This window comes from Orbicella franksi, chromosome 2, assembly GCF_964199315.1.
Source record: "Orbicella franksi chromosome 2, jaOrbFran1.1, whole genome shotgun sequence".
Classification (NCBI taxonomy): Eukaryota; Metazoa; Cnidaria; class Anthozoa; order Scleractinia; family Merulinidae; genus Orbicella; species Orbicella franksi.
Genome location: NC_138146.1, coordinates 28,900,056 through 28,911,414, shown reverse-complemented (window position 1 = coordinate 28,911,414; position 11,359 = coordinate 28,900,056). Strand labels below are relative to the sequence as shown.

The window sequence follows — 11,359 nt, the reverse complement described above, 5'->3', positions numbered from 1 at the left end:
GTATTAACAGATTAACTTTTCTATGGTGAATTTTTGCCAGTGATTAATACCACACGTGCCAAGACAAAGTTTCAGGCGCAATTCATTGCACAACTGGGACCAAGTACAGCCTAGCTGTTTTGATCCCTGAATACTTTTATAGTATGGTCACTTCTTCATTATATCACTCCTGTAATGTTTAATTTTGCACTTTCACTCGGTTTGCGTGCGCAATTGGCAAACAAGGTGAATTCCTGAACCTCACCTGGGATTGATCTGTCCAGCCTTAGTGATTTATCTTCGTTTTTTCCTCTTAATCTGTATCACTTTTATTTTTTCAAACTTGGGACATTACTTTTGCTTTAAAATCTTGTTTTCTTTTATCAAGTTACGTTAAATAATGAATAATCAGTTTATAATCTCAATATTCGGAGAAATGAAAAATGTCGTCAAGTCAGATGGTCTCCAGCCACTGCACACTAATATAGCAATATGGTGTTTTTTTCGAGGGTCTCTGAGCTGATAGAGAGACTAATTTAGACTGCAGTGTTCAAGTTTACCACTTTAACGTCGTGATATTTTTTAAAATGATTTTGTTTGAAGCCTAAATCAATGTTTCTGGTATTGCCAAGAGAAAATACTATCTTTATTTCCGGAACGCAGCTGAAGAGAATTTATGACTTGGCAAAATCTTATTAGAGTATGAAAAGCCACAGCAAATAGGTCACGCTCGACTTATCAATATTCTAACATGGCTCCGAGGCTCTCGGGTAAAAATCGTAAATTTTCTTAGTTTCTTTTGTCTCTCAATTCCTAAAAGAGACTTGGATACAAAGAAAACAACACCAAATATAGAAGTTTGTCCTGAAAGCCTCGCAGCCATGTTAGAATATTGATATATCGAACATGACCTATTTAAGTAACTGCCATTGTCTTCTGGTTAGGGAGAATTACGCACGAGTCCTGTTAAAATTCAATGCGCTTTTTGAAATAAAAGTTAAGGAGAAATTTTACACATCAAAGAAGAAATGCCAGTTAGAGTGACCAGGCTGGGTCAAGGCAGCTGTTCTTTCACTTTGCTCTGCAAGTTTTGATTTTTATCACGTGATGAACACGATCTGACAGATTGGGTCGTCTATATGTCTTCTGAGTGTTTTTTTTATTAAAGCACACGAGCTTCATTTGCAAATATGTAGTACGTTTATTCGGCAGCTCGTTTTTTTTTTTAATGTTGTTGATCTATCGTTTTCTTTCGTAAAATGCTCTTACCTCTAGACTCGATGATATAAACCTCGTCTTTATGTGACAATTTTTATGTGACAATTTAATGTGGCAATTCTTATTTGTTCGTGAGGATGAGTAAAATTGGCCAATTTTTATGTGAGAAATATATTTACTGAAATGCTAACATGTTAGCTTTCATTTGACAAATAAAAGTTATCACATACGAAAAATCGCCCGTGTAGACGACTCGTCACATAAAATGCGGCAAATATGTCCGTAAGTACCGAGATTTTTGGAGGCGACTAAGCAGCCCTAACTTGTTTCTGCGTATCCCTGCTGTCCAAAGTCACTACTGGCGCACTAAACTTTGAACTGTTGACAAATATTTGCTGTGTCATCTACTCGATCAAATATTTTTTTCATATAAACATTGCCACATAAAAATTGCTCGTGTAGATGAGGCTATATCTTTACGCCAGTGAGTCTGGAACTTGTCCAAGCATCGACATGACATGTATATGGCATTCCTTAAATGAAACCAAGCTAAACACGATTGAAGTAAGGTATATCTTCAACGTCATTTTTTTCTTTAAGAAATAACTCGTTAACAAACCTTGCAACCTTAGAGAAACGTTTGCCAAGCATGAAACGATTACGGACATAGCGCTGTTTATGATTATGCCCTTAACCGATGGAAGTAATCTTGGATATAAGCATCTAGTAATTTGCACTCATTTTAAAGTAATCTGTAAATTGATTTAGCGTAAGAAATTACACGCTTTGAAGATAACACAGAGTAGGCAATGGGTAAGAAAACTACGGTAAACTGTTTTGACCCCCAGCATTTGCTATTTTCGGTTTCCTCAGCCATGACGACGGCGAAACCGAGGACAACGCCTTGTAAAAAAATGAATCTATATTTTACCTTCAACTTTGTAGATCTGCTCAGTACGCCTACCGGTCTAAAGACTTGTTCAGGCTAAATATGCAATGAAGATACCAAAAAATAGCCATGGCGGTTCACGTTCTCCAAAATACTCCGAACTTGGTCATTTCACATTGCTGTTTAGCAGATGACGGGTAAGAAGCGCACGTGAAGAACTATTATCATTTGTTGCATATTTTCCTTCCTTTTTGTTGGCCAAGAGCCCACCACGTGACCTGGAAATAACTGCCCGCAAATATCAGCCCGCTCATGCGTAATACTGTCTAAATGTGTTTTGTTGCAAATAGTATTCTGCTCTTGCGTAATTGTAAACACGCTCCTGTATGAAAAATAACAGATCTCTTCCCTGAACTGTCAGAGAGTGATTTAAATATCAAAACAAATTTGGTGATCGAATGATAAAACAACTGTTGGTTCTGTCCCCGTGTACCGGTTCACAAGAACCGATACAAAAGACCCAACAATGTTCAACAGGTAAACAAAGGTTTGTAAAGAAAGGAGTACAATGGTTATTCCCTCTGTGTACCGGTACACCAGGACACAACCCAACTATTGAACTCGGTTATCGTAAAATATTTTGATTTGTCAGGGTTTTGCAGATCATTTATTTGCCTCAGCCTTCGGCTTCAGCAAATAATTCATCTACTCGCCACTGACAAATCACAATATCTTGCTCAACCTCGTTCAATAATTGTTTGTTTGTTTGTTTGTTTGTTTGTTTGTTTGTTTGTTTGATTAAGGCCTCATCCACAATATGCCGAAAGGATTTTGAAAACGTAGCTTTATTTCTCCGGTTAGGCCTTCTGTCCACCCGAAATTTACTCAAACAAAAATGTAAAATGACCAGTGATTGTTGCGTTTCCAAATTTCTCCGGCGTGGTGTGCACGAAAAACATTTGATGCGTTTTAAACGAGTTAAACCCTCCATTTTCAAACTCCTCCAGCGTAGTGTGGACGAGACCTTAAACCTTTCGTTTGGTGACGTTCTCTTTGGCGTCGTCGTCGTGTTTTAAGCTCCCTAAAAAACATTGACGCAAGTTAACATTAACTGAAAGTTAACAGTATGGAGTCAAGGCATAAACCGTTAGACATCAGGTAAATAGAAATATACAGCACGGGCAACAATGGCCTTTGGCTTTCGCACTCATAAAAAATATTACTATCAGTAGCTTAACAACCTTGAGAAGAAAATCTCCGGTTCATTCCGGTCTGGTCTCCGAGGAAGACTAGGATTCGTCATCGATTTGTGCTTGTTCCCCCGACTGTATACAGAGCTAAAGGCTAACAAACACTCTCAGTGCAGATTAACAATGTTAACTCGCTCGGCACTTAAAATATGTTTCGTTTATCCGATGAATGTTGCGATACGAGACAAAGCGTAGTCGATGTCAACGCCGTTAAAAGTAAAATGAACAATACGGTCTATTAATTTCTTGACGATTAGTATAAACAAGTTGATCCCGGGTAAAAACTTGTTTAATCGTAACGATCACTAGATATTAGGAAATTGAAACCAAACAACATACCGGCAATGTTTTTACAGTGACTAAATTCAGATTTCGACACACTTTGAAACTACAGGACGCGTCTATGTTCTCTCGATTATTAGCTTGATGATACCAACGTGGACAATGGAGCGTTTTCACACGAGTCACGGCAGTCATATTGGTGTTCTAATACAATGAAACGGCGGCCATGTCGGCGTTCGAAACCAATCCTGTGGAAGTTGAACTCTTTTCTTATGTAAACACCTCCAATATGGCAAATTTATTGTAGTGAGTTTGTGAAGCTGAAGTTTTGAGCGCAAACCCTTCGTCAGGGGAAAGCTGACAGTAAACTTATGGTCTTACTTAATCTTGAATTAAATTACTAAAAATGCTGCTCATCATGAATTCAATTACAGCAAATGCACTATTTCGCATGCAAGCTGAGTAAACAGCAAATCCTTGCATTGTTATGTATATATCTTGTTCAAGGCATTGTTTCTACAAAAATATAAATATTTTATATTTTTACTCATTTTTATGTCGCAGAACTCAAAAACGATGCGTACGAAATTGAATGCGTTATGTTTGTTCTTGGTTTTAACGAAGCCATAAATTCAAGGAGTGAGAAGTAGCGACGGAACTACGGGTTTCATGACCAAAATCTTCCTCTCCACTCTGGGAACATTCTTCAAAATCTCCTTCATTATTCTCGGTGATACCGATGCCGTGATCTGCTCGGTAACATCCACTTCCTCCTCCTCCAAACATCATCACCGAACCATCACTGCCATCCCACTGACACCAGAAACCAATGCGATCGTGGCTCTGAAGATTGCCATAACAGTATGCTTGATTGAAGCTTGCTGTAGAACTATACGAGCCTCCATAATACACCGGACAGCTTCCAAGGCATTTATCGTTAAACCAAACGTTACGATAACTGAACTTGCCATAACTGGACAAGAAGCCCCTGAGAGTGTTTCCACTGAGGCAGTTAGTATACGTGCGAAGGAGAGCAGTGTTTGAGCTGTCACCGTTGCGTGTGATTTTAATCTCACTTCCTTTAACTCTCCAAAATGCTTCAGATATCCTGTCATAGTTACTTGACGTGCTTGTAGGGGACCCCTGTGAAGTGTGGATGCAATGCCACCAGTAAGCATCATCTCTCATCCAGTTTTTTATGTCAGCGTTTGCAAACCGAGCAATGAGAGTCCATCCACCTGCGTTTGCTGACATGTCGTAATAAACGTGATGAAAATAAAACCAAACAACTACTTAAGATTCCGGTTTTGCATGTGATAGCAAGATTATCGGGGACTATGTATCATCAGCACTCTCTAAAGATAGCAGCCATCGTTGCGATGAACTGAAATTTATCCGGAATTCAGTGCCTTGATGTTTGATCCATGCCCTCGTCGTACTGTAACGATTATAGGGAAATCAGCCTTTCCTTGCGTGCCATGCTTTGCCTTGCTTCGGAGTTTTGGTAAATTTGACCCAAATTATTGTTATTTTACTATTATTACTATTACTGAATTTTTTACCAGATACATGTAAGATTCAAGTTTGTATGAAAAGTGCTCAATAAAGTTTGCTATTTTTATTTATTACTATTATTATTATTATTATTATTATCATCATCATCTTACTGCAAGCGGCTTTAAGCAGTAAACAACTGTAGCTCCTTTCAAATACAACTCAGCATTTCGCATTTCATCAGCAAGCTATGAGCTTCTTGTTTAGTAATTTCCATTGGAAAAGTGCACGTTTTCATGAGCCACAATGCGGCCGGATTCTGCGGATTCCTCTTGTCAGAAACCTTTATCTGCCTTTAGATCTTTATTTAAAAATCAAACTAAAGAGCGAACTTCGATTCATAGTTCTTCTCACGAAAGCCAATCGAAACTGAAAGGTTAGCCGAAGTCCAGCTTGTGATTGATAGCTGTCGTCTCGTCAGCCAATCAAATTATTTAAACAATTCGAACATGCTTTATCAGAGAACAGAGCACGGTGACGCCACTTTTGGAAATTAAAGTTTGGTTTGAAAATTCAGCCGAATGCGTGGGGAAATTTTTGGATTCTTTATCATGAAATAAATGCCATATGGATGCCATGTGGATATCGGTGCATGGACGAGTTCCAGGCACACTGACCCTAAAAATACAATGTATGTATGTAAATTACCCTTTTTTTTTTATAAAAAAAAAAAAAAAAATAGCAAACTACCGTAAATTACCCTTGGTACAATTTGGTATTTTACTTTGTTTCATGTAATTAACAAATAAAGAAGCCTCGACTGTGCTCTGTTCTGTTGTGAAGCACTTAGGAAGCGGTAGAGCACTCAAGAAGTAGGGAGAAACACTCGACTTCCCCCTACTTTTCTTTCGTGCTCTTCTAGATTACGAGTAGTCCCTCTTTCGCTTAGTCCGTCGTGCGTGACGCAAAAGAAATTCGCGAGAAAAAAATGGCCGCGCGAAATCCTGGGGGCTAGGAGCGCGCGAAAGGAGGGACTACCGCCTAAGCCCAAGAGTTTGCCCTTTCACGGCCGAGTGATTTTTCGGTGTAGGATTTCTCATCTTGACGTCCTCTTGTTATCGCCTGTTATCAGTAGCCCCGGGAGATCTGAATAAAATTGCTCTACTCTACTCTTCAAGTAGCCAGGCAAAAACATATGCCGTGAGAAGTATATCTTCGTTCAGTGTTCGTTCAGCGAAACTGTCAAAGAAGTTTTAAAAAGAAGACGGCGAATGAGGCCTCTTGTAACGATTTTCGCTGCGTCTAAAAGTTATTGCGAAAATTTCAACAGAGTTTCAACCGAAAATTTACATTATACATTATACAGTATACATTATACATAGGAGATCCTCCAACTGCGGTGAAATGTTTGCCGATAGCAGCGGAAAATTTCAATCTTTCAAATGGACGGCAGAAAGGCCAAGCTCAGTGAATTTATATTCGCTGACTTAGACGATGCTGTTGAGCGGCGAAATCACTAACACGCTCGCAGTCGGGGTGGAGGCAGAAAGCTTTGCCAAACAAAACACTGGATAAATTTAAATCTTTCCAAAGCCCCTGTTCGCAGATTCGCAAGAACATCACGGCTTGCGAAGCGCGATTCCAACGCTTCGATTTGCTCCGGTTCCAAAACATTCCTGCAAGACGTCACAGGTATCTCGAATGTTGACAACACGTTGTCAACGCTCCTAACATAAACCAATCATATTCTTGCGTTGTGAGAGCAACGCATAATTCAAACTCTTGGGCTTAGGCGGTAGTCCCTCCTTTCGCGTGCTCCTCGCCTCCAGGATTTCGCGCGGCCATTTTTTTCTCGCGGTTTTCTTTCGCGTCACGCACGACGGACTAAGCGAAAGAGGGTCTACTCGTAGTCTAGTGCTCTTCCGTTTTCTGCGTGTTTTACAACAGAACAGAGCACAGTCGAAGCTTCTTTACTTGAAGACATTCGTGATCAATAACAGGACAGACGCATAAAAAACTGACGTCAATTTGTTAATTAGATAATAATTTTGGTCCCAGCGATAGCTATGATAAATTACTTGGATATTGTTGGGTTTCCGTCGTCATGTTTCTTCCATCGGTGAGTCGATTGAGAAGTAAAGAGCAAAGGCCGCTTTCCCCGCACCAACTCTTTCCTCAGCAAGCGATTGTCATAATAGATAAGCCGTTTTTCGTGTCAGGTTGTAAGGTTTTATTAGTGTTCTCTAAACATGCTTTTTTGACATAACAAATCTATACAAAATCCTTTCCCAGCTTCCAATTTTAAACGCGGGATCTCACTAAAAACACTTCAGGTATTAACTCACGACATTTCATTTCAGTGCGGAGATCAGGCGACTTCGGACGCGCAAGATAAACTGTGAGCCGGGGGAGGGGTTTGTTTGGGAGAGGGAGGGGAACTCGAGGGCGCGCTGGATGACGCGGTCAGGTCGCTTAGTTTATTTTATCCTATTTGCGATCAGTTATCTGTGCGGTAAACTCTAGACTTTCTTTCTCGGCTTCCTTAAAATTAGTCGATAGAGGTAAAACTTAACTTTAAAAGAATCCGCTTTTCTCAAATGTATCTTGGACATTTTCCTTTCAAACGACAGAAATTTACTTCATGCAGTTTTGAATCATTTTCTTGCTCGGTAGTGACGTTTCGAACCCGATTTAACTGCTCTCTGTAACGTTTACCGACCAATCAAAGGAGGTCACATTTTCCCGAGTAACCAACTCTGTGCCTTATAAAGTAAGCTTGCCGGTAGGTAATCCCTTCGAAGAAGGTTTGAGGTGACGAAAGTTATGAATGCTGTTGACGACAAACCTAGTTTCTTGAATTACCTCGGCGTCAAAATCTATAAACGCAGAATGAAGTTTCAAGAGTTAAATCGCCAACAAAAACAATTTTATAGGGCTTTTCAGATAACAAAAGAGCGAAAGTAAAGCATAACATATGTCTACATGCAAGCAGACCTCAAGAAATTACATGGCGGAAAATGTTTCAGTTGACCAAAGTCTGTAGCTTTGATGAGAGTCCGAGTGAAGTTAAAACGATTTAGAATTCCATCAAATCAAGGAGAAAAACGTTGTGAGCTAGGACAAAACTACTTGTACTTAAGTTATATTTCATGAGCTACTTGATTTTGCAGTATGCACGTGAAATTTCAGATGTGCAAAGAGTGAGGAGAACATTGCGTGTGCACAGCAGGCACAACCCGTACAAGTTACAAAAAATATAACCTCGAATGGTTTGACAATATTTGTTTTGAATATAGACAGCATAATAATAATAAATTATACACGTCAAAGGTTTTGCAATCCAGACTGTTTTCTTCACGTTTTCTCTCGCTGTTCAGCAAATTCTTGAACGTTTGTATGCCTTTTGATAGTTCTCAGTCTCTGTGGTAGCAGGATTTTACAGAAAGTCGACTTCTTCAGAAAGGTTTGTTTCATCATATGTTTAAAAATTTTTCTCGCGGAATCGGAACAGGGCTGAATTAACAATAACTAGCTGACTGGAATATTCTCTTTATATTTTAAAACATCACCACTTTTCATCGACACTGAGGGCGTAAAGTTTTTTTAAGGAGTAAATTAAAAGTGCAGCGGCGACAACCCCGAAAGCTAGTAGGATAGAAGAGAGTTGTAAGTAAATGATTATGGCAAAAATAGTAGGTCAAATCTTTTTAATTCCCTTCAAGTGAGGAGGACCTCCAGCAAAAATGTTCATTAGAGACTAATTTATGCATATTTAATTAGCTGTCTTTAACTTAGTATTTCTACAGCAAGAAAGGTCATGCGAAAATGAAATCCACTGGATCATGTTCTGCAATTATAAGTCTCAAAGCTGACGGTAAATTAAACTAGGCAATCTGATTTCTCTTCGTGGCTCCACCTTAAGTAAGGTACATATTTCGTGGTGTTGTGAATAGCCTTTAACTGATGGCAAATATCTACAAAGCCATAAAGCTTTATAACATGTTTGGGTACTTAAATATTTTTTTCTAGTATAGGCTAGCGTACTGGTCACATACGTCTTAACGATTTATGGCTATGTCATGAACATCCCTCTAAATCGAAATCAGCAAAAAATTTCTCGCTAAGCATTTTCCAATCAATCAAGAATATAAATTCGGCGAAAAGAAGCACTTGATACAGTTTGAAGTGTTTTTAAAGCTACATTTTGTGGCATTCTCACGATATCGATATGAATACTGCAGCAGAAGATTAAACTCGCAAGTTCCCTCAACTTATGTTTTCAAGTGTAAAATAGAATGGAAACAAGAAACAACTACTACATACAACAGTGTCTCTTAGACGCGATTGTGCGCTGTCGTGCCACATTCTGCACGGTTTGTAATAAAAGCATCTGTCTGCGCTCACCTCTTAAACGTAGGTTATTTTTAACGTATTAATTTTGAAATTGATTTCCTTCATGGAAATTCATCTTCTAGGAAGATCAGATCAAAGATTCCAAATTAGAATTTTTAGTACGAACTAGGCCCACCTGGCTAAGAGACGTGTCAGGCAACAACCTCTAAAAACCATGTTCCAATACCTGCATTCGTGCACACGTACATGCGTGCACATTTACGAAAGAAAGACACCGTTAACGCTTTTAAAACTGCTCTTAAAAAGTATTTTTTAGCCCGGTTTCAACGTGTGTAAATGTATTTTTTATCCCAAAATTTTAATGTGTATACTTTTTCTTATTTCCCGGTATTTTTTAATTTTTAATTTGCTGTATTTATCTTAGTATTATTAATATTTGTAATTTAGGTTGAGGGCAACTGGCTTATCAGTCTTTATTCTGATGTGCTACCCTCGAAAAATAAAGTTGTTACTTACTTACTTACTGACTTACTTACACCAATCGCTTACCCGCTATAAATACCCGGGGGGGGGGAGGGATACTACAATCCTCTCCAAATACTGGTGTCAGTAATCCGTTCTGAACTTCCGTAGTGCTTTTCCTTAGTAATATTGAACTCTATTGAACACAAATCGGTTACAAAAAAGAAAAAAGAAATACTTACACTAAGAAAAAACAAAACAAAAACAATACAAACGTACTTGCAATCAACTAAGTAAATAAATAAATTCCTTTATTAACCGTTTACTCTACCGACGGGATAATTGTCCTTTGCTTACATACAATTAACAACTACATAACAAATAACAAATAACAATTACAGCAACGAAAAAGAAACTACTTAATTATAATACTTACAATTACAGATTTAATTCCTTACTTTCCAAAATATGATTGGTTACATTACATATAGTACTTACACTGTTTACACCATTTGAGATGTTACTCTGTAGTACTCTAGAGGGACCGAATTTTAAGGCCCGTCTGAACATTCGGACATCAGACCCTACATCTGAAGGGAATCCAAAATGACTTTGCATTTAGATAATAACCTCGAGAGTGAGAGGACCCTAGGAACCAGCCTGGAAATGTCTGGTTTTTTGACATTTTATCCGATTATATCAAAATATTTACATTTTTTTTTTTTAATTTTAATGGATAGCGGAAGTCAGAACGGAAGTCAGAACGGATAGTACCCTGGCTGCCAGAGGTTTTCTTCTTTGTTTTTGTGGCGAAGCCGCTATCGCCTTCGCCACGAAAACAAAAAAGTCTTCTGGCACCCAAGGTAAACGGATAGCCGCGCCAAACGTTTCTTTTGCAAAGTCTTTTAATCTTTTAAACTTGAGGTCAGTATTTCTCGGCTGTTTTAGACTACTTGTTTTCATGTTCTTGTTGTAAATTTAAAATGCTAGGCTCGATAAGTTACCGTTTTAATTTATGTATCTCGGGGTCAGTTTGTTTAGAACTTGCAATTGTCTATGCATTGGCTTATTAATGGAATTCCTAAATGAAACTAGCTGAACAAAATCATTCAGTATCAAGACAGGATTTAGAGGTAAGAGAGTTAATCACGGAAACATCCACGTAATGTCTGTGTCAACGTTATACGCGGAAGGACCTGGTACCGTGTCTAAAAAGAACTTGAGAGGGATTATCTTAGGATATGGGCCTATATGGGTGATCATCTCTCCTATACTTCTTTCTTTCAGGTTCATCATCCATTTTATTTTTCATGGAGTTTCAGGCTAACCTTGCTTATCAACACCTAATCTTCGACATTAGCTAGAGAAAATATTAACTTTAGTTTTGCTCCGGGCATGAAGAGTTTGGGGGAATTAATAATTTCGTCAAGAC

General features: G+C 38.5%; 1 protein-coding gene across 1 annotated transcript; it reads right to left on the bottom strand.

Moving 5' to 3' along the window:
- Positions 1 to 4,233: 4,233 nt before the first annotated feature.
- LOC145479135 (uncharacterized) lies at positions 4,234 to 4,878 on the bottom strand. The gene has a single exon (XM_081457392.1). It carries the CDS (start codon positions 4,870 to 4,872, stop codon positions 4,234 to 4,236), a length of 639 nt encoding a protein of 212 aa, XP_081313518.1. The 5' UTR covers positions 4,873 to 4,878.
- Between the last annotated feature and the right edge of the window lie 6,481 nt (positions 4,879 to 11,359).

What these genes read in the sequence shown, in the direction of transcription:
- LOC145479135 (XM_081457392.1), bottom strand. Translation starts at nt 4,872, where the DNA reads ATGTCAGCAAACGCAGGTGGATGGACTCTCATTGCTCGGTTTGCAAAC.